General features: G+C 47.5%; 1 protein-coding gene across 2 annotated transcripts in view; it reads left to right on the forward strand.

Moving 5' to 3' along the window:
• PRKCH (protein kinase C eta) overlaps positions 1-21,717 on the forward strand; it is a 236,819-nt gene that overhangs the window by 134,020 nt on the left and 81,082 nt on the right. For both annotated transcript variants that reach the window (XM_053602045.1, XM_053602046.1), the window contains 5 exons: positions 394-482; positions 2,382-2,511; positions 5,417-5,544; positions 9,040-9,183; positions 9,400-9,573. In XM_053602045.1, coding sequence (XP_053458020.1) covers positions 394-482; positions 2,382-2,511; positions 5,417-5,544; positions 9,040-9,183; positions 9,400-9,573 — 665 coding nt within the window. The remainder of the gene's footprint in view (positions 1-393; positions 483-2,381; positions 2,512-5,416; positions 5,545-9,039; positions 9,184-9,399; positions 9,574-21,717) is intronic.

The following is a 21,717-nucleotide window of genomic DNA, read 5'->3' on the forward strand; positions in this document are numbered from 1 at the left end:
GGTAGCTTGGGGTAACCTCCAAAAGACCTGAACCCCGGCTGGGAAATTCAAACCCTAGTGAGATGCCATGGAAGGTTTTTGATCATGAAGCAGAAGTGACGAGAATCATACTGTGGGGAAAGTCTTTCGGTCACGGGTACAGGATGGAATAAAGCCTGGAAGGAGGAAATAGGCTCAGGACTTGACTGACGACGGGTAGCTGGAGCCCAAGTGGACATCTGTGTTGGGATGGTGGCAACAGAGATCAGAAGGATGGGAGCGCGGGCTGCCCGCATGTGGGCCCTGCACCCAGGGCGAGTCACGCTGGTGTGGGGCAGCACGTGTTGGCTCTGGTGTGACTGGCTGGCTTGCAAGCCTCTGATAAATGTATAATTGCTGGATTTAATTTCCTAGTGTGCACCTGTGTCGTCCATAAACGCTGCCATCATCTAATTGTTACGGCCTGCACTTGCCAAAACAACAACAATAAAGTGGATTCAAAGGTAAGAGGGGAGCGGTTTGCTGGTGAGGGGTGTCCGGGTCTGGGGGTGCAGGTTACCTTCCTCCTGCCTCCTTCCTCCCCCCACTGCCCTCCCACGGCCCTGGAAGCCCATGGTGCAAGAGGTATTAGAATCAACATTTCTCTCCATTTTTGTATTATGGCGTCTGTAGCATGACCTCTTCTGGCAAGGAATCCTTTGTGGTCAGCTGTGTGTAAGCTCAGTGGATCAGCTCTATGAATTTGGGGAGTAAAAGCTTTGGAGGAGTGAAAGGAGCCCCAGGCCTGACATCTGACAGCCTGGAGCTGAAGGTCACGTCCAGCCTCCATTAGCTGTCTGTTCTGTGAGTTCAGGCGAGACCCACATCTCTCTTTGCCCGGATCTTAAAACAGGATCAATACTGCCCTCACACAGTTTTTATGAGGGTAAACAAGAGAGAATCCATGTAACAAGTGTGTTATTAAGTATAAATTTTGCTTCCTAAGTAAAGAGGCTGACAGCCTCCTCCTGCCTCTTAAGAAATTTCAGGGAGGTTGTTTATCTGTACGTACAAGCTTGAACTCCATTCTTGCCAGTCCCATCCAGAGGCCATAGGCATACGTACATTTTAGACTCTGGAGGTGGAAGGCGCACAGAATATTGCGACAATTAGCTAGAGATTTGCAGAAGCATTAAAAAGTCTGACTGTGGGCTCGGCACTCATAGCACAGTGGTTATGGCACCAGCCACACACACCGAGGGTGGCGGGTTCAATCCCGGCCCCGCCGAACTGCAACAAAAAAATAGCTGGGTGTTGTGGAGGGCGCCTGTAGTCCCAGCTACTTGGGAGGCTAAGGCAAGAGAATCGCTTAAGCCCAAGAGTTCGAGGTTGCTGTGAGCTGTGACGCCACGGCACTCTACCGAGGGCCACATAGTGAGATTCTGTCTCAAAAAAAAAAAAAAGTCTGACTGTGTGGCTCAGTGATTCTTTACAGACACATACAGGTTTTCATAGAGTATGAACTATAATTTCTACGAGAAAGAGGCCTGAAAACTTCCCAAGAAGAGTATTAGTAATAACTGCCCTGCTCCTTGTCATATGTTGATCTGTTTTATTGCTTTAAAATAATCAGGGCAGAGGATATGCCAAGGATAAAAATTTGCTGGAAGAAGTATGAGATTAAAGCAGCATCTTTGCCCTCAGATCGTCAGGACACAAATGCCAGGTGAAAGCTGAAAGGGCTGAATTAAGTAGCTGCTTGAATGTCACTTTGGAACCGATTCCTCTGGGCTTCCATGTCCTGGGAGTGCTTTCCTGTCCCCCCCCCCCGGGGCGTGATGTATAGCCAGTGTGCTAAAAAAAAATGTGTACACATCTTAAGAGAGGAAAAACCGTATTAAAATTGTGACAATATGTACCAATAACGTTTGTCATCATGTAGATTGGGTCTTGTCTCGCTTGTCACTGCAGAAGTCAAACGTGACTTGAGTGTTACAGTTTTCATCACAGTTTTTTTCCTTTCTTAAAATGTGTGTACATTTGCAGGCATCCTCTGCAGTGTATAAAAACCCCATTTAATCCCAAAGTCAACGGTTCTAGGAAATAGACATGGGTGTGAGTTGATTGGCAATGTGAGACGCACAGTCTGCATATAAAATACGAGATGAAAGTCTCGATTTCACTTCTCTCCCCAAGTGGTGAATGATCTGATGGGCGCTCCACATTTCTGTCCTGTCTTGCTCGTTAAGGAACGCGCTTAACTCTGGTTAGTCAGACCTCAGTAATGGATCAGGGCTGAGTACGGTGAAATAATACACCCAGCTCAGGTGTCTGCCGTTGGTGGGTTCCTATGAACAGTTTTTTTTTTTTTACGAATGATGTTGGTATGAAAGTTGAGCTCTTATCTTCGTTTCCTTTTGCAGATTGCTGAACAGAGGTTCGGAATTAACATCCCACACAAATTCAACATCCACAACTACAAAGTGCCAACCTTCTGCGACCACTGTGGCTCCCTGCTCTGGGGGATAATGCGGCAAGGGCTTCAGTGTAAAAGTGAGAGGCTGAGGTGCTGGGTACCCGCTTGTTCATGGGAACGCCGTGCTGCACACTTTGGGAATCCTGGATGCCTAGAATCTGACCCCAGACTAATGGTTTTAGATTCACCGTGGATTAATTTCTCAGCAGTGTTATTCTTTTATGTCAGGCATGAAAAGAGAAGTGTCTGATCCCTAGATTTTTTTTTTTTAAACATTTTTTATTTATTTATTTTTTTGTAGAGACAGAGTCTCACTTTATGGCCCTCGGTAGAGTGCCGTGGCCTCACACAGCTCACAGCCACCTCCAACTCCGCGGCTTAAGCGATTCTCTTGCCTCAGCCTCCCGAGTAGCTGGGACTACAGGCGCCCACCACAATGCCCGGCTATTTTTTGGTTGCAGTTCGGCCGGGGCCAGGTTTGAACCCGCCACCCTCGGTATATGGGGCTGGCTCCTTACTGACTGAGCCACAGGCGCCACCCCCGATCCCTAGATTTCTTAATCATAGAACATTAAGTCCAATGTTAAATTCAATGATTCATCTAGCTAGCTGGCTGTACAACTCAGGCAGTGTGTATTTTAATAGGTATTAGGAAGAGGGAAAAAATGGGGTCCTGGTCAGACATGGAAGATGGTAGGATGTGAAGTGGCCAAGTGAGAAGGTTGAATTAGGAGCAAGAACGGGTGGGAGCGTGGGTCTGATGTGAATTCAGCAGGATTGAATTGTCACAGCATAAAGAGAACTTCCCTGCGTCTTCTCCCACCTTACAGACAGGAGTGTGGGCGGAGTGAAGGACACGGAAGCTCTAGCTGTGGCCTGGAGTCACTAACTGTGCCCACTGGAGGCAGACTTTGGAGCTTCTGGGTTAGCCAAGTCTGAGAGAGAGAGGGCTGAGCCCTGTCCTCATAGGTGTCGGGCACTATTAGCCTTGAGTCATCTCCCACTGAGATGTGATGCCTTGTGGGGGGAAGCTTGCCAGAAGCCTTACCAGATGCGCTCTGGGTCCCTGGTGAGGAGACCCATGGGGAAGGGAGAGTTGGCATTGAGTGGAACCAGACCACTTCTGTTGGCTGCCCGGACTTACTAGCCTGCTTCTGTCAGCAAACAGGGATCAGTCAGGTGCCTCTGACTGAGGGAAAAAATGTTCCCTTCCAGTAGAAGACCACTTAATCATTCCCTTTCATATATTGTCCAGCCGGGTGGGCCGCCAGCTCACGCATGGCCTTCAGGGCTTGGGCTCAGGTGCTGCTCGGCCTCAGCTGCTCCCCGGGGTGTGGGTTTCCAGCGTGGAAGCCACTTTCTTCTCTGGTACAGCTGATGTGCAGAGCCATGTATGGGGCTTGTCCATCTTGTCATCCCTGGTGGCCAAGGGCAGTGTTCCTGCCGTGGTCCAGCTCCTCTAACTTTTTGCATGTTGGTTTTGTTTGCTTTTGAGACAGTCTCACCCTGTCACCCTGGGTAGAGTGTGCTGGTGTCACACTCACAGCAACCTTAAACTCCTGGGCTCAAGTGATCTTCTTGCCTCAGCCTCCCAAGTAGGTGGTGCCCACCACCATGCCTGGCTAGTTTTTCTAATTTTAGTAGACACGGGTCTCACTCTTGTTCAGGTTGAACTCCTGAATTCCTGAATACCCACCACGGCCTCCCAGAGTGCTGGGATTACAGACCTGAGCGACTGCCCAGCCCCACATGGTGGTTTTGAAAGGCCAGTGGAGGTGTCTGTAACTCGGGGCCTGTCTTCCTGAGAGAGGCGGCCCACATCTCAGGGCCTCTCCCTGTCAAGGCACCTACCAGAGCTCGCTACCTGATTTGGTATTCTTTTTCTGAAAGAGACCCTCCTAAATTACATAAAGTCATAAACACAGCTCCATAAAACCTGGATCTGTGTGTTTCCAAAACACACAGGGCTGACTCCATAAAGCAGGAATTTGTTGTTCACAGTTGCATTTTTACTGTGTTGTCATCGGGGCTGTGTCGAGAAACGGTCTCGGAATTGATGTCTACTGCTGATGCCTCAGATCTTTCACCTTCCCAATTCAGCTCCCTCTGTGCCAGGAGCTTAGCTTGTTTCGCTCACCTCATCCAACTGCCCTTTACTCTGACCTTCAAAACACTGTAAAAGTTGCCTTCTCCACCCACCCCATCCCCGGCCTCCACGAAGCAGTTAGAACCACAGGCTGCGAACCCACAGCCTGCAGGGTGCCTGTCTCTGTGGGGGAGGGTGCCCGACCACAACAGTACCCAGAAAGAAAGTTTCTTATCAGGGTTTTCTCTTAGAAATACCATGTATTTCCATTCTGTTTGAACAGTGGCCTATTAATATAGGTGGCATTAGACGCTACTGTTTACCTCTCTGTTGAGTCATAGAGGGGAAAGAATGCAATCAGTTATCAGTTGACATGATTCTTTGTTATTTAATTGCCTGCGAATTATTACTGCGATGAACGTTTTAATCTTTATTGGATCATATGAAGTCAGCAATGGCTGTTACATGTGCTTTAAGTGAATGTGCTTGGGCGGCACCTGTGGCTCCAGGAGTAGGGCAGCGGCCCCATATACTCACCATACTGGGTGTGGTGAGTTCAAGCCTGGCGCCGGCCAAAAAAAAAAAAAGAAAAAGAAAAAACTGCAAAAAGAAAAAAAAAAAATGAATGTGCTTCATCAAGTTAAGGTGAAAACAAAAAGTATTTGAAATCTATTATTCTTTAGTCTGCCAGGCTTTCTGCTTCTGTACAAAACAGAAATAGGTAAAATATCAGGAAGTGTCATCAGTGTGAGTTTGATTTTATGAAAAAATGTCATGGTTCCACCTGCATCGTTCCTCTTTCCTTGTCTTTTGGCTTCTGAACGTCCTCTGCGCTCTGCTCTGTGGTGCAGGCGTGGTCCTTTCTGAAGGTGTATTCTGTTTTCCTCTTCCTTTAGTCTGTAAGATGAATGTGCACATCCGATGTCAAGCCAACGTGGCCCCTAACTGTGGGGTGAACGCAGTGGAGCTCGCTAAGACCCTGGCAGGGATGGGCCTCCAACCTGGGAATATTTCCCCAACCTCGGTGAGTTTTTAAAATATATATCATAATTTAGAGGTTGTTCAGAGCGGTGAGCCCACGTGAGAGCATCATCAAAGTTCCCAATCTAAGCAAATAAAATAAACAGATGTATAGCCTTTTTTTAAGAGAATTTGTTCCACAAATATAATTCTATATACAGTTATAAGAAATAAGCAGGAAGCAGGAGCAGAATGTTTTCTTCTTCGTCGTCAGCTGCCCGTCAGTGTGGTCTGGTGAACACCTAGAACCCAGGGGCCTGGATTACGCTCTTGGCAGGAACAGAGCAGGACGGTAACTTCAGGCCTCAGCTTTCTCATCTCTCAAGGGCTTCAGCTAGAAGCTCTCTGAGGTTCTCTGCAGCCCTGGACTCCAACAGCTGTGCAGTTTTTGTTTATCGATTGTGAATTTATTATCTCTTGCATTCAGCAATGATAGACATTCCTTTCTCCGGGCTCTCAGGAGTGGGTGGAGTTGTGGCAGTTGCTGTGGCCATGGTTTGTCACGCATTGTCCCCGAACGGCCTCTACCTGCCAATGTCCATTAGAGCTACGGCCACTTCCCCAGCCATGTCTTACTGCTGGGCAGGATCTGCGGAGAGCTGGGGATAACCGTGACTGTGGCTGTGGGACCTGAAAGGTATAGCTTGATGTCTGGTTCAGGAAAATTCTAGGCTTGACTATTGAATAATCTCCGGGTACTGAGGAAAGGAAGTGTGGTCACTATGTAGTTCATGGTAATTCAGAAAATGTCAGCACCAGCCACCTCATTTCCTTTTCATCAGAAGGTTCCTGCCTAGTAGAGCAGGGACTTTTGTTGAAAATGTATCTTTTGATTTCAGGAAGGCACTAGAAAAGTCCATCGGGTATGTGTTGAGGGTATGCAGGCAGGGTGCTGGTGCAGTGAACGGGGTTTCCAGTGATGGCTCAGCTGTTCCCAAAGGGCAGAGATGAAGGGTGTCAGCCTGAGCCAGGCTCTCTGCAGTGCACTGGGCGTAGGATGGGCCATGTGGCACCATTATTAGGAATGGGCAGTGCCACTTGTCATTTGAACCAAGTATGTTTAATAATATATTTAATAGTAGGAAAGCCAGAATTATTTGTTACTTGGCAGTACAGGGCTACAAAAGAGAGAATTTTAAGAAGAATGGGTTTTAAAAAGGATTGAGAAACTGGCTTTGAGTTTTCTAGCCAGTTCCAGCCTGACCAGGTGGTGTATTTAAGTGGAGGAAGTGATGTGAGATTCAAGTTGGTGCAACTTTTCTGTCCTTGTAGAATTTATGAGAGATCTAGAAGGGAAACTATTAGAACCTTTGGACTTTGAAGATGATCCATTTCCTGTCTCTTTCTCACTGTTTTACTCCGTTAAGTTTACTCCTTATAGTTTCAGGCTGGTGCATGGTTGGCGTCCTGCAAACACTGCCTGAAAGTTGCCCCAGATAAGCTTACTTTTTAGCTAAATAGGTCAAAAGCTCCAGGATTAGACTTTTAATCTGTCATCTCTGGTAGCTTGTGCTGTAATGTCTCGAGGTGGACATCTGTAAAAGTCACTTTACTTTTAGGGGCAGTGGTTCTCAACCTTCCTAATGCCGGGCCCTTTAATACAGTTCCTGTGGGTCGCGACCCACAGGTGGGGAACTGCTGCTTTCGGGGCAACCTCACATACACAGTGGATGGGATTGGATGGTCCACTGAGGCAGCCGTACTTACTTTGCAGTGGAGAGACTGCAACTATCATTGTTCAGTCTTCACAGAAGGCACGTTGGCCGACCGTGTGTCCAGAAGTCTTCAAAGTTAACATTTTGGCACAAGGAATTCCATTTGTAGTCAGTTACCTTAAGGAAGTTGATGATGCTGCTGACAGCACAGCTCAAGTGTATGGAGTGTGCCAGGCACGGTGCAAGAGCTTTATGAGCATTTGTTGATTCAGGCCTCCTAATAACCCCTGCAGCAGATGCGAAGAGGAAACTGAGAATGGGAGGGGCTGAGTAGGGAACTTGCTCAAAGTCACAGGGGAGGTTGCAGGGCTGTGATTTGGTCGGTTGGTTTTTGGAGACAGGGTCTTGCTGTGTCGCTCAGGTTAGAGTGCAGTGGCATCATCACAGCTCACAGCAACCTCAAATTCCTGGGCTCAAGTGATCCTCCTGCCTCAGCCTCCAGAGTAGGCACCCACCACAATACCCAGCTAAGTTTTCTATTTTTAGTAGAGATGGGGCTTTGCTAAGACTGGTCTTAAACTCCTGAGCTTAAGTGTTCCTCTGCCTCAGCCTCCCAGAAATGCTAGGAATACAAGCGTGAGCCACCGCACCTTGCCTGCAGAGCTGTTATTTGAATCCAGGAAGCTTCCTTCAGAACCTGAATGCTTCTCTTTAATTTTCTTTTGAGACAGGGTCTTACTGTGTTTCCTGGGTCAGAAAACAGTGTGGCATAACATAGCTCGCTGCAACTTTGAACTCCTAGGCCCAGATAATCCTGCTTTGGTTGTCTGAGTAACTGGGACTACAGGCTCAAGCGATGATGCCTAGCTTATTTTTAAAATTTCTTGTAGGGAAGGCTGTCTTGCTCAGCCTGGTCTCAAACTCCTAGCCTTAAGCAATCTTCCTGCCTTGGCCTCCTAAAGTGCCAGGATTACCACAGCCATGAGCCACCATGCCCGGCCCAGAACCTAAACTCTGAATCATCCTGTTTTGAAGATTTGTATGCAAACATGTTTACTATAGGGTTATTTATTATAGTGAAAAACAGATGATCTGTATTTCCAATAGCAAGGGAATTAATAAATTGTGATGCGTCTATGAAATGGAATATTTGAACAGCCATTAAAACTTATATTCTGGAAAGATACTTAGATATACGGAAAATTCACATGACAGTTTTTAAATAGAAATGTGTGTTCTGAAATAATTTGATTACATTTTAAAAATTAACCAAGTATAAAAATATGTGTGTTATTTAAATATATTCAGAGGAGGGACAGCTGACATTTTACGCATTTTTAATCTTATCCTTTATCCTTTTGGTAATTGTTTCAATTTTATATTGAATTTTTATTTCTTTTATCTAATGTGAAATGTTGTATAAAGGACGTTTCATTCATTCTTGTCCTGGTGTTAAATGGTACTTGATTCTCTGAGCAAAGGTGAAACCTGCTTTGCAAGAAGTGAACGCTAGATGGAGCTCTTGGAATCTGACTGCCTTGTGGAAGTCACAGGCGGGCTGGGAGTAAGGCAGGTGCTTGCGTTTCAGTGCTCATTTCTGAGTGAAGACTGTAACTCTGTGGCTTTAGATGTATTTTTAAGTGATTTTTTTGTCTACTACCTATAAGCACAGACCAGAAGCTGATACCGAGGTTGTTCTGAGTTGCAGAACCCGATCACCTGTCAAGCCATGAGTTTTCCCCCCATGTTATGTTGAGGGTCGAGACTGCTCCCAGCTAGGAGAGGTCTTTTTTGGTATTCATGCTGTGATTTCCAACACAATGTATTCCTATTCTTTTTTGCAGAAACTTGTGTCCAGATCAACCCTAAGACGACAGGGAAAGGAGAGCAGCAAAGAAGGAAATGGGATTGGGGTTAATTCTTCCAACCGACTGGGTATTGACAACTTTGAGTTCATCCGAGTGCTGGGGAAGGGGAGTTTTGGGAAGGTGAGTCTTGGCTTGAACCAATGAGGCTGCAGTAGGCACGTTCTGTGTGTGTTGCAGGTGTGGGCACACGTGTCATGTGCATATATATAAATGTGGGCGTGTAGATACTGGTAATAGTTGCGCACGTTTCTCAAACGTCACTCTTTCTTCCCTTGCGCCCGCTCCTTAAGAACCCTCAGAGAATGTCTTCATGTCTCTCCTTTTGCTTTGCCTTAGGTGATGCTTGCGAGAATAAAAGAAACGGGAGACCTCTACGCTGTGAAGATTCTAAAGAAGGACGTGATCCTGCAAGATGATGACGTGGAGTGTACCATGACCGAGAAAAGGATCCTGTCTTTGGCCCGCAATCACCCCTTCCTCACTCAGCTGTTCTGCTGCTTCCAGACCCCTGTAAGTACAACTTAGACTTGCCACCGACCTCAAGGCCCACTCTCTCTGAAAGAGGGGAGAGCCTGAGATGTTGAAGGCTTCAGAAAGTCAAATAGCAGAAAGCTTTTGGGGTGGGCTTCCAAGGTAGGGGCGTATAAGGTTCTGGTAACTTTTGACCACCTTCAGGGAAAAAACAGAAGCTGCTGAATTCAGCCCTTCCTTCTGCTGCTCTGGGAAAGGGTCACCTTGAGGGTCGTAAGGTCTTCAGACATGAGTCTTCTCTAGGTGAAGGGAAGAAGTCTAACTAAGAGTGGACGGAATGTCTTGGGCTGATTATCTTGGTAAATTTGGCCTTGACTGTGCTCCCAAATTCTGGATTGGTTCTGACCAGGGCATTAGAGTTCAGAAGAGGGGTCTGAGAGGACACAGGGAGAGCACTTGACTTGAAACCGCCCAAGGCATTGCTCCTGGCCTTGCATGAAGACTTTGCTGAACACCACGGACTTGTCTTGGGATTTGAATCTCTCTGCCCAGTAATGGTGTGCATTTAGGAATCCTTCTGACCAGTTCATGGAACACGTGCTTTAAACAATAAGCGGAAAGGACTGGTTTAGTTCATCCGCACAAAGCTTTTTCTTATTTCACATAGAGAATGAGAAGTCAGGTGGTGATGGTGGTAGGGTTGATACCTGGCTCTGTGACATTGGGCTCTCAGGTATTTGGCCCGCAATCACTCCTTCCTCGCTCAGCTCTTCTGCTACTTTCAGACCCCTGTAAGTAGGACTTATCCTCGCCACCTACCTCAAGGCCCTCTCTCTGAAAGAGGGGAGAGCCTGAGATGTTGAAGGCTTCAGAAAGTCAAATAGCAAAAAGCTTTTTGGGATGGGCTTCCAAGGTGGGACCAGTCCGAGATGTCACACCTTGTCATGCAGCATCCAAAGCAGAAAGCACAGGGGCAGAGGCTTGATGGCTGCAGGGGCCACTCTCCTTTTGTTGAGGGTTGGAGTGGGGGAAGATCTTTCCTAGACTTGGGTCGACTGCTCTTAGCAGCAAGCAAGGCTGTAACAGTAAATATCTAGCCGGAAAAAGCTGGCGCACCACCACTGGCTTGCACCAACTTTGGTTTGTGTCCTGGGGCGGGCATTCTGCTGTCCACTTCGAATCTGACTCAGAACTGTGCTCCTGGTATCAGTGAAGAGGGAAAACGACTCCTGAGAAGGCACCAAGAAGGTCTGCATCCTCTTGCTGTCAGAAGGAGTTCTGAGCATGACCCTGGGCTGTGCCACCTCAGGGAAGGTGGAGCGGGATCAAGAACCTGATCCAGTCAAGGATTCTAGCAATACATTTCTAGGGGAAGTTACAGCTAAGTTGGAACCAGAAGGATAAGTTAGGATTAGGAAAAAAGAATGAGGGCAAGCATGCCACTTAGGGCCAGCAGCACAGCCGCGGGTGGTGGGGTGGTACAGTGAGCGTGAAGAAAGCTCAGCATGTGGTGTACGGGGAAAGGCCTGGTAAGAACAGAGGCCGAGGAGGTGGGCCAGCCCCGGCCATGACAACCCTTGCCACTGAGTTAATGGGTTTAGATTTTAGTGTCAAGAGCAATAGAGAGTCATGGAAGAAACTGAAGCAAGGAATTACATATGAGATTGCATCTTTTTTAACTATAAAAAATGACTTCCTTGTAATAGGTAATGCAAGCAACCTCCAAATAGCCACGTTCTTTCCCTGAAAGAAACAATTATTGCTCATTTCATTTGTAGCGTTTCAGAGAATTTTTTACATAGAAAGCATATATGCACTCCTTATATGTCCATAAATATTTATCTTAAAAGCCAAATGATAGTGTACCTTGCCCATGATTCTAAATCTCATTTTGAAAAAAGAAAAAAAAAAAACCATAATAACTTACCTTGGAAAGTGTTTTGTGTTTGTACACACTGGGCTGCCTCATTTTTAATGGCTGCATAGTTTTCCATGTTAAGGACACACCACCATGAATTTAACTTGTTTTCTGTAGCTAAGTGTTTACTGCACCTAGACTTTCACTCTGGTCAGAGCTGCAGAGGTCCTCTTTGTACTTTCTTCTTTGTGTGCTTGTGCTGGCGTTTCTGTAGATGCATTATTAGAAGTAGTATTGCTTGGTCAAAGGCAGTTCACACTTTGATTGGATACGGTCGCCCCTCTTCCTCATCATGGTTGAAGGCAGCTAACATTTATTGCCCACGTACCAGGCATTGTTCTAAGTACCTTGTGTCTGTTACCTCACTGAATCCTTACAGCAAGCCTATGAAGAAGGTTCTGTTAATTATCACCCCATTTTACAGACGAGAAAACTGAGGCATGAGGACGTGTAGGCCCCAAATGGCAGGGTGGGTTTGGAAACCAGGCATTCTGACTGCAGCACCCAGAGGCTCTTCGCCACTCCCTCGCTAAGCTGCGTCTCTCCATTCACATTTACCAGTATGTGAGTGAGAAGGGCTGCGTCCTCCAGCCCTCATCACTGCGTGCTGTCTATCATTTTGATAATCTGAACGATTTAAAAATGCTATCTTTGAAGTTGGCATCTGCATTTCTCTGTGAGAGAAGCCGAGCAAATGTTTTCATACCTTTCGAGCATCACTTGTATTCAGATCTAAGCTGGGCGACACAGATGTGCCTCCCAGAGTGGAGAACGGGTGGATCTGGGAGGACTGGAGGCCAGGAGCCAGGATGATGTGTCGGAGAGCTGCATGGCCTGAGCTCCCACGCTGCCCACTCCTATCGGAGAAAGCTGGGAGACAGCCCCTGGCTTCTAGGGCCTCTGCCCCTGCACTCTTCCCACCTTCCCCTGGTGGTCTGGGTTCCTTGTGGCTCTCCTTATCTATCCCGTGTGGCTCCTGACAGCCCTGGAGCCCTGCTGCCTCGCCGCCTGGCCCTGCTTCTCTGCTTCCCGTGTGCATGGCCCTTGCTTCCTCCAGAGCTCCAGTTTTCCCTGTCCTTCACAGCCGCCTGGATCATCCTTGAGACTATTTCCTGTGCTCTGCACTTTGCCACCGTGAAGCCCTCCCCTGCTCTTCCTCCACCCCTACAGCTGTTTTGGGGAGAGAAGTAGGGTCTTGAGAGAGGGACAACTGGCAGAGGACACTAGTTGCCCACCCGAGTTTCCAGCTTCAGCCTCCTAAATATCATGATGAACCCCACAGGGAAGCAGCAGAGCTGGGTCCCACTTCCATCACCCTCCTCAGGCCTGAGCCAGCCACAGGAGGGCATCATCCTACGACGTTAGTTTAGATAACATCTTAACCAGCCAGTAACCTGAGTCAAGCAGTTGGAATGGTACTTGGTGAGCCCAGCCTGGTCGTACAGCAACTCTTGTTCCAAGCAAATAAAGAAGCGTCTTGTGCCAACTCCAAGGGAATTTTACCTACAAAAGGAAATTCCTGTGATTCTGTATAAGCAGTGCAAGTACTGATTGGCCATTAGGTTGCGTCATGGTAAAGTTGAACAAGAAATTGACTCGGAACAGATCAAGAGCCCAATGAACAAAGCATATGGTAAAATCAATTTTTTTCTAGTGAACGTTTTATGTTTGGCCACGAGGTGGCAGTCGTCGCTGCAAAGTACTTTTTATACCAGCTCTCCTGGCAAGCTCAAACTCCTGGGCTCAAGGAATTCTCTTGTCTCAGCCTCCTGAGTAGCTGGTACTATAGGCACCCTCCACAAAGCCCAGCTATTCTTAGACACAGGGTCTCAGTTTTGCTCAAGCTGGTCTCAAACCTGTGATCTCAGGCAATCCACCTGCCTCAGCTTCCCAGAGTGCTGGGATTACAGGCGTGAGCCACTGCACCCGGTAAGCAAGATCTCTGTGAGGGTCAAATAAGAGGAATACTTTGTACATAGGCAGCGCTGCTCTAAAGCGCGTAAATCCAGTGTGGTAACGAGCCCCTCCTTCCACACAGGGAGACCAAAGAAGAATGTCCTGCGCATCTGTGGCCAGCATAGACCCCCACATGGGGGGAGGAGGGACGGGCTAGCAAACACCCAGAAAGCAGGAAGTTTAGAGTTCCTTTTGTTGTTGGCAAAGATAAAGCAATAAGCCAATTTCAAACATTAGTTAATGTGTCAAGTTTGCTACATAGGTTTATGAACCCCACAAATTATTCCTCCTAATTTTTTTCATAATAATTGCTTGCAAGTATATAGTTAAATGGCATTCTGGTACATTTCCAATAGCATTGCAAATCCTAATAATTTGTGAATAATTTGATAATCTGGTCAAAATTCATAAAAATGTTTATACTTTTAGATCCGTTGGTTTTATTCGATAATCTAGCCTTTGAAAATAAAAGACTAAATAAATACTATGTATAAAAGATGTTTAATTTTTAGTGCATTGTTTATTTTTACTTATTTTTTTTTTTTTATTACCAGCATCTCTTTAGCCTTGTCCCTCCTTCCTTCTGGCCTCTGGTAACCACCATTCTACTCTCTCCTTGTAAGAGTTTGACTTTTGCAGATTCCACGTGTCACCAAGGTCCTGCGGCATTTGTCTTTCTGTGCCGGGCTTATGTCACATAACAGAACGTCCTTCAGGTTCATCCTGTTGCAAATGACAGGCCCTCCTGTCACGATGGAGGCTGAGTACTGTTCTCTTGTGTCTGTCCTCCGCATTTTCTTTGTCCAGGGATGAACACTTAGGACGATTACAAATCTTGGCTGTTGTGAATAATGACGCAGTGATCATGCGTGTGCAGACAATCTCTTCAACATGCAGATTTCATTTCCTTGGGCTATGTCCCCAGTAGTGGGATTGCTGGCAGCTCTATGGTAGCTCTACTTTGAATGTTCTGAAGAGCCTCCATACCGTTTTCCAGAATGGCTCTGCTAATTTACGTTCTTTTATTATTATTATTTTTATTAAGTCTTTTGTTACATAGATCATAAATACATTTATGCCCTTTTCAGTGTGTTGATTATTTATACAAATTGGAGTCCTTACATCATACTAGTCAACATCACTTTCACCTCATTTACCCAAGTATAACATTAGGACATTTGTGTTCTACACATGATAGAACCAACTTGTACTTGCAATGTGCTCCATAGGACAGTCCCCCTACTGTCCCCTACTACCCCTCCCACCCCCTCCCTCACTTCTTCTTCCTCTCTCCCTCCCTTTCCCTCCTTCATCATAGCCTAAAGTTGTGTTTCATTTTTCATACGCAAGTGTGAGTGATTATAAATCGGTTTCACAGTAGTCCTGAGTACATTGGATACTTTTTTTTTCCATTCCTGAGATACTTTACTAAGAAGAATACTTTCCAGCTCCATCCATGTAAACATAAAAGAGGTAAAGTCTCCTTTTTTTTTTTTTTACTGCTGCATAGTATTTCATGGTATACATATACTACCATTTATTAATTTACATTCTCGTCAACAGTGTGCCAGGAGTTCTCTTTGCCCTCAACCTCATCTACGCTTGTTTTCTTTCATCTTTTTGACAACAGACTTTGAGAGGTGGAAGGTGATATCTCAGGATGGTGTCACTTTGCTTTTCCCTGATGATGAGTGATGCGGAGCATTTTTTTTTTTCCTTTATCTGTTGGCCGTATGTATGTCTTCCTTTGAGAATTGTATGTCCAGGTCCTTTGCCCCTTTTCAAATTGGGTTATTTGTTTTCTTACCGTTGCGTTGTTAGAGTTTCATATACATTTTGGATGTTAAGCCCTTATCCAGATGTATGGTTTGCAAATATTTTGTCTCGTTCTATAGGTTTTCTCTTCACTCTGTTCATAGTTCCCTTTGCTGTACAAAAGCTTTTTAGTTTGATGTGATTCCATTCGTCTATTTTTGCTTTTGTTGCCTGTGCTTTGAAGGTCGTATCAAAAAATATATAGTCAGATAGATAGAGTGAACAATGTCTGGTAGTACCAAAAAAGAGCCTGTGTTCAGCAATAAGTTAGGGTACAAAAGAAGGTACTGCCTAGAACCGTGTCACAGAGCTTTCCTCCTACGTTTTCGTCTGGTGGTGTTACAGTTTGAGGCCTTATTGACGTCTTTAACCCCTTGTATAGGACATGACGGTCCCCTTTTCTCAGCATCGTTTACTGAAGAGACTGTCCTTCCTCCGTCATGTTCCTCTTGATGTCTTGGTCAAGAATCCTTTGTAAACGCGTCGATTTGTTTCTCAGCCTGTTCTCCATTGCCCTGGTCTATGTGTCTGTTTTTGTGCCAGTACCATACTGTTTTAATTGCCGCCATTTGTAGCACACTTTGAAGTCAGGTGTAGTGATGCCACCACCTTTGTTCCTTTTGGTTAAAATTGTTTCAGCTTTGTGCATTATTTGTAATAAGAACCATTGGAAATGACTTCAGCATTCAGCCATTGGGGTGCCTTTAAATAATAATACTGTTTGATGAGGATTTTCATCCAGCGAAGAAAGAATTATATTATCAGATAGTTAAATTATGTCAGACACTGTTATGAACACCTAACTTGTTTATTGAATATGGTACTGCATACAATTCTTATAACAGATGCATGCAGTTTTTATCTCCATTTTGCCAAATGGTGAAATGAGAATCTGAGGAATTGAGTCATTTGTCCAAAATCTAACACAGAAAATGATGGAACAAGGACTTTAGAGCTCAGGAAACAATACTGAATTTTTTTCACTCGGTCACCCTGGATAGAGTACCGTGACATCACAGCTCACAGGAGCCTTGGTTTTTGGGCTCAAACAATCCTCTTGCCTCAGCCTCCCAAGTAGCTGGGACTACAGGCATCTGCCACTAGGCCCAACTAGTTTTTCTATTTTTAGTAGAGAAGGGGTTTCCCTCTTACTGAGGCTGGTATTGAACTCCTGAGCTCAAGCAATCTGCCCATCTGTCTTGGCCTCCTAGAGTGTCAGGATTATAGGTGTGAGCCACTGTGCCCAGCCATTATCACATTTTTAATGATAGGCAGTATGCATCCATAACAGGTTCTGCCCAAAACAGTGAATTGGCAAGGCTACCCAAAGAAAAAGACCACCAGGAAATTATGCCAGTATACGGTCAGGCAGTAGAATCAGGAATGTGTTTTCTCCTTTGTTCTGTTTACCAAATTTAATCATATGATTATATTTGTTTGACAGTAAGGGTGCGCAGAATAAGCTATCAAGTCGGGGAGGCCCTTGGTCTCTCAGGACTGGGCTGCTCTTGTTGGGACGGACTCATTTCACTCTCTTTATCCTCAGTGACGGGGGTGTCGGCAGCTGAGCCTCCTGGCATTGATGGCCTGGAATCCAGCTCCACTTTGGTTCTCCTCCTAGAGAGGGAGAAAGGAGCAAAGACCAAGAGGGGCAGTAGCAGGAAGGGGGCGGGGCAAAGTAAATATTGGTCAGATGCTTTAGCCTTTGTTCAGAGACCCAGTTTATTGAAGCAAAGGTTTCCATTTGGAAAACACAAGACGCTCTGTGCCCAGGGCCCCAAACTGCCTCTGGTCAGCAGGGCTGAGCCCAGGCCAGGGAGCTGAGCGAAGTAGCACCTCGTTCTCTGGGAATGACTCGGGTTTGCACTTAGGACAGGCTGTGTTCCGGTGGCGTTTACTTAAGCCAGTGACAATAACCAACTGCTCAGACCCCTGCGGCAGGGACAGCGGCCTGTGCTCTCACCCCCACCTGTCCCTCTGCCTGAGCTTCCTTTGAAGGCCACCTGAGCTTCTGGTGGCCTCTCTTTGTGGCGTCAGCCACCTGAGCTTCTGATGGCCTGTCTTTGTGGCGTCAGCCTGCGAGGGTGGAGTTCCTGGCAGGGCCGTAGCTTTCTATAAGGAGCCACTCCTTAAGTGTTGGCCAGCAACACTGAAATCCCATTCCGAAGGTCAGAGTGTCTCGGAATCTTGTGAAGTAAATGCTGGCAGCGCACGCACTGGCGTAAAATGCTTTCAGCATGCTTCAAATACGTGCGGGGAGTCGCCTGGCAGCATGAGTGCAGGGAGCAGCCTTTTCTCTCTTACTTTCTCCATTACTGTTACAATAAATGTTAGCCAAGAAGAGTGTGTTGGGGGTGGGGACAGTGGACGGAGGGGACAGGCAGCAGGGCAGCCAGGTGGCCCTGGAATTAATCTTGCAGGATCAGTCACTCGGGCAGGTGACTGCACAGAGACCTTCAGCATAGGAGCTCTGGCTTAGCTACTAGCCCCTTGCCTTTCCGTTTTTGCAGATAAGCACTTCCACCTAAATCTGGGGTCTTTGCGCAAGGATCTGTTGGCAGCAGCACCTCTGGGCAGGGGGCGACTTGACAGGGTGGGCAATGGGGGGAGGGGTGGGGGAGAGTGTGGGAGGTGGCGGCAGTGGGCCCTGACACTCCCAGCCCTCTCTCGGGCTCCCCTGGCTGGGGAGGAGGCTCACACTTGCCTAGAGCAGCTCCACTCACCCTGCTCTGAATTGCTCTGACATCCAGAGCGGAGGGGGGCGGGGCGGGGGGGCAGCAGCCCCGTGACCACGGGTTAGATGAGGAGAAGGGGAAGGAGAGCAGAAAATCTGGAAGACTTCTCCCTGTCCAGAGACAAGGGGTATGAAGAGGCCTCTGTTCCTGCTCCAGGAGATTGGGTTGGTTCCTGGTGCCAGCCTTGCAAGAGGGAGGGGTGAGGAAGGAAGGGCAGTTCATCGTGACCCTGGCGTGTGTTCTAGGTGCCTCTTCCATTACCAGTGTCTGTAAGCCTGCATGTGGGCCGCCATCAATATCTGCTGAACCTCAGGAGCACCCCACACAATCCAGGAAAGCGGAGATGCCCTCATCCTCCTTTGAAGGGTCTGGAGACTGAGGTCCAGACGGCTCAAACAGCTCGCCCCAGGCGAGCAGGAGCCAAGCGCCTGGATTCTGGACCAGGTTGTCCTGCTAAAAGATTCATATGCCACTTCCATTATGTCATAAATAGAAATTCCTTCTCTCTACAATACATACGGCTAAAAAAGAATAGTGTCATTAGACATGAATAAAGGCAGTTTCCCACAGTACATAGCTTTGGGCCTTTCTTAGAATCCCTAAGGATCTTCCCCCTCCTCTGTTTGGAACTAGGTCTTCTGTCCCTGAGCACTGACTGCTACACAGGCGGTTTGCTCTGCTGTGGGTCACAGAATATGGCCTGCCCTGGGCTCAGATCGAAATAGAAAACGAGCCAGAATGTGGAGCTTCCCATCTCTGCGTGTTTCCACCTTGTTAGCAGCGTTCCATCTTTCTTTTAGGATGTATTTTCACAGACAGGATCTGCCTCTCTGGGGCAAGCACTGCGTGTGACCTACCCAGATCTTCTGGGGACAACATGTGCATTGGCCATCTCGAGGTTCTGAATTTTGGGGACTTGACTTGAAACCTTTGCTCCGTCCTCTCAGGCTGCCCGGCTCTGTGACTTTGTGGCCGCGGAAATGAATGGAACTAAGAGCGCCCCAAGTCCAAGCTGTTCCTTTGGCTCTGTCTCTTTGGAGAGAGCTGCCAAGATTTTTGGCATGACAAAAGGGTTTGAAATAGTTGGTTTGTTTTTCCGTTGGCGGTTGTTCAGTTATTGTGACTGGCTGTCATTACCATCGATGACCTGCAGGTGGAGCAGACGGCCACCTCTGTGTTGGCTAACATGGTCTGGTGTGTAATTTCCTCTGACAGACCCAGGATTCCACCGGGTGAGGCATTACCGCTGTATTTTACAACGACTGAAAGCTCTTGGGGTGGCGATCGCTTGGTGCTGGTCTTCCCTGACCACAACTGGGACGTTATGGACACCTGCCAAGTTATGGACACTCTGGCCTCGTTATGGAAACACCCAGCACCGAGACTGGCTTCAGGAATGACAATGTGTTGGGCTTTCGGCCAAGTAGTTCAGTGAAAAATCAGTCAGTCCAGGATCACACTGACTGAGTGTTAAGCAAAAGAAATAGTTCTTTCGATCCTCAGCATAGTTGGGCTGAGAAGAGTAACGCCCGTGAAACGGCCATGCGTGGCAGACAGCACGTGGCCCACAAAGTCTTTACACTGCAGTGGGAAATGGACCCTGGGTTCTGGGGGGAAAGCCTTATCTATGAGCCAGTATTTCCACAGAAGGGCAGCCAGAGTGGCTAGGAGATGGGGAGGCTATAGGTTTAAGCAGAGCCTTGGGCATGCCCCTACCAGTGGGTCCCTAGGAAGTTGGGTTGACTCCTACCGAGACAGACTAGGTTGTCCCTACAAGGCCCTCAGCTACACCTGCAGGTGGCTGAGGGCATTCACCCTACCCAGAAGGCAGAATCACACAGTACACTTGTAATATGTAACATCACAACCTGTAATATTTTTTAGCTTTGAAATAAATACTTGAGTTTTCCATAATTGCCTCATCACTAGTAAGAACCCAGCTGTGTCCGTCTCTTTTTGGCCCAACACGATCCAGGGTCTCTCATGAGGAGACGCAGCCCTGTCACATAGAGTAGGCACCCTTGGCGCACCGGGCACTGCCCACTGGCAGGCTGAGGGCCTTTAAGGTGGAAGGCGTAGCTGCCAGGCCTGAGGACACAGCAGTGAACAGGACAGAGGGGTCCTGCCCTCGAGAAGCCAATGTTCTCATGGGCCATTCAGAGGCCTGAAGCTCGTGAACAGGTTGTCAGTCATGTAGACTCAGCTGTTGACCCTCTGTGGTGGTCTGGTCCCAGTGGCAGTTCCTAGATCTTTGTTTAGAGCAGGCTCAGAGCCTTCCATCTGCTTGGAGGAGTCTGTGGGCTGGTCTTAAAGCTGTATTTACATATCACGTGCTTCCTATTTGTATGGAGAACGTAGTGAACTGGGGACCTGATGGAGATTATTGGGGGAGGGGTAACCCAAGCCCTCTGGGTGGTGATGGGTTCTGTATCGCTATGGGAGTTAGACTGGGGACGAAGCAGGAGCTGGCAGCCCCAGGGTGCTGCTTTTGCTGTAGCTCCATCGTCCCCACCCTGCTGGATAGAGAGGTCTGGTCACCAGCAGCCTTGCATTGGGCTGCGAGGTCACCCTGCCTGCCCCCCCGTGCCCACCTTCTTATTAACATGCTCCAACAAAACCAACTCTCTTCCTTCTCTTCCAAGTTCCTTTTCCTGCCGTCTCTGTAAGCTAATACCTTGGCTCAGTCTCCGCAGCAGACCTTCCCCTCCCGACTTGACTTGCCCTGGCTTTTCTTTGGGGCCACCCAGGGAGTTCCTGTTTCCTTTCCGTGGGAGGCTTCCAATTCTTAGTATATTTGTACAGCCAGAGAGCTCGGACTTGGAGCTCACTCCTGCCCACCTCTGGTATATAGTGATTCATCACTTAAGCGTTGCAAAGGGAGTCTTGGAACTCTCCCCAGAGTGCCTTAATTTTGTTCCCGTAGTACATGACATTTTAAACATTAAAATGATGCAATATATGATTCCCAACTGAAACAAAGAGGAGAGTCCTTGCAGCCAGACTCCTCCCCTCCCTTCCACGCACATTTTACCATTTCTGCGTAGCGGCCCAGGTGTGGGAAGCGCTCCTGTCTGCTTCCTGTCCTCTGAGTCTCCGTGCTCCCCAGGGAGCATGGGGCCGCTGACACCTTGGTTTTCTCTGAGGGAACATAAAGCGGGAACTAGCCCGTGCCAGCAGCAAACCCAGACCATCTGCACCAGTGACAACCAGTGGCTCAAAGCAGTTCACAAGATTTGGGCACAAGTAGGAAAAACTGGGAGCAAATATGGCAGAATTGGCCTGGAGACTGGTTAGCGTTTCTCTTCTGGAAGCCCAAAGGACCTGAACCTGCTCTTGCTTTGTCTTTCTTACTTGGGTGTCAGGACAGATCTGCAGCAGAAAGGGCCATCCACCTTGTTCAGGGCTTTACTCTGCCACCCAGACCTCACCAACAGTGGCTGGTGAATGTTCACCTTTTCCATAAAAAAAAAAAAAAAGCACTTATTTGCATAGTGCGGTGGCATTCGCACACTGCTAGCACTGGGGCTGGATACTTCTTGGTTATGGAGGACTGTTCCGTGCATGGAGGCAGTTCAGCTACACCCCTGGCCTTAACCCACTCAATACCAGTAGCACCTCCTCGGCTATGACAACCAGAAATGTATCCAGACCTTGCCACATGTTCCTAGGAGGGGAGGAACCTCTCCTGGCTGAAAACCACTGTCTTATGTGACTGTCAGGTGATCTGTCCGCTATGAGAAGGCAAAGGGGCTAGAGATC

Source organism: Nycticebus coucang, chromosome 9 (assembly GCF_027406575.1).
Source record: "Nycticebus coucang isolate mNycCou1 chromosome 9, mNycCou1.pri, whole genome shotgun sequence".
NCBI lineage: Eukaryota > Metazoa > Chordata > Mammalia > Primates > Lorisidae > Nycticebus > Nycticebus coucang.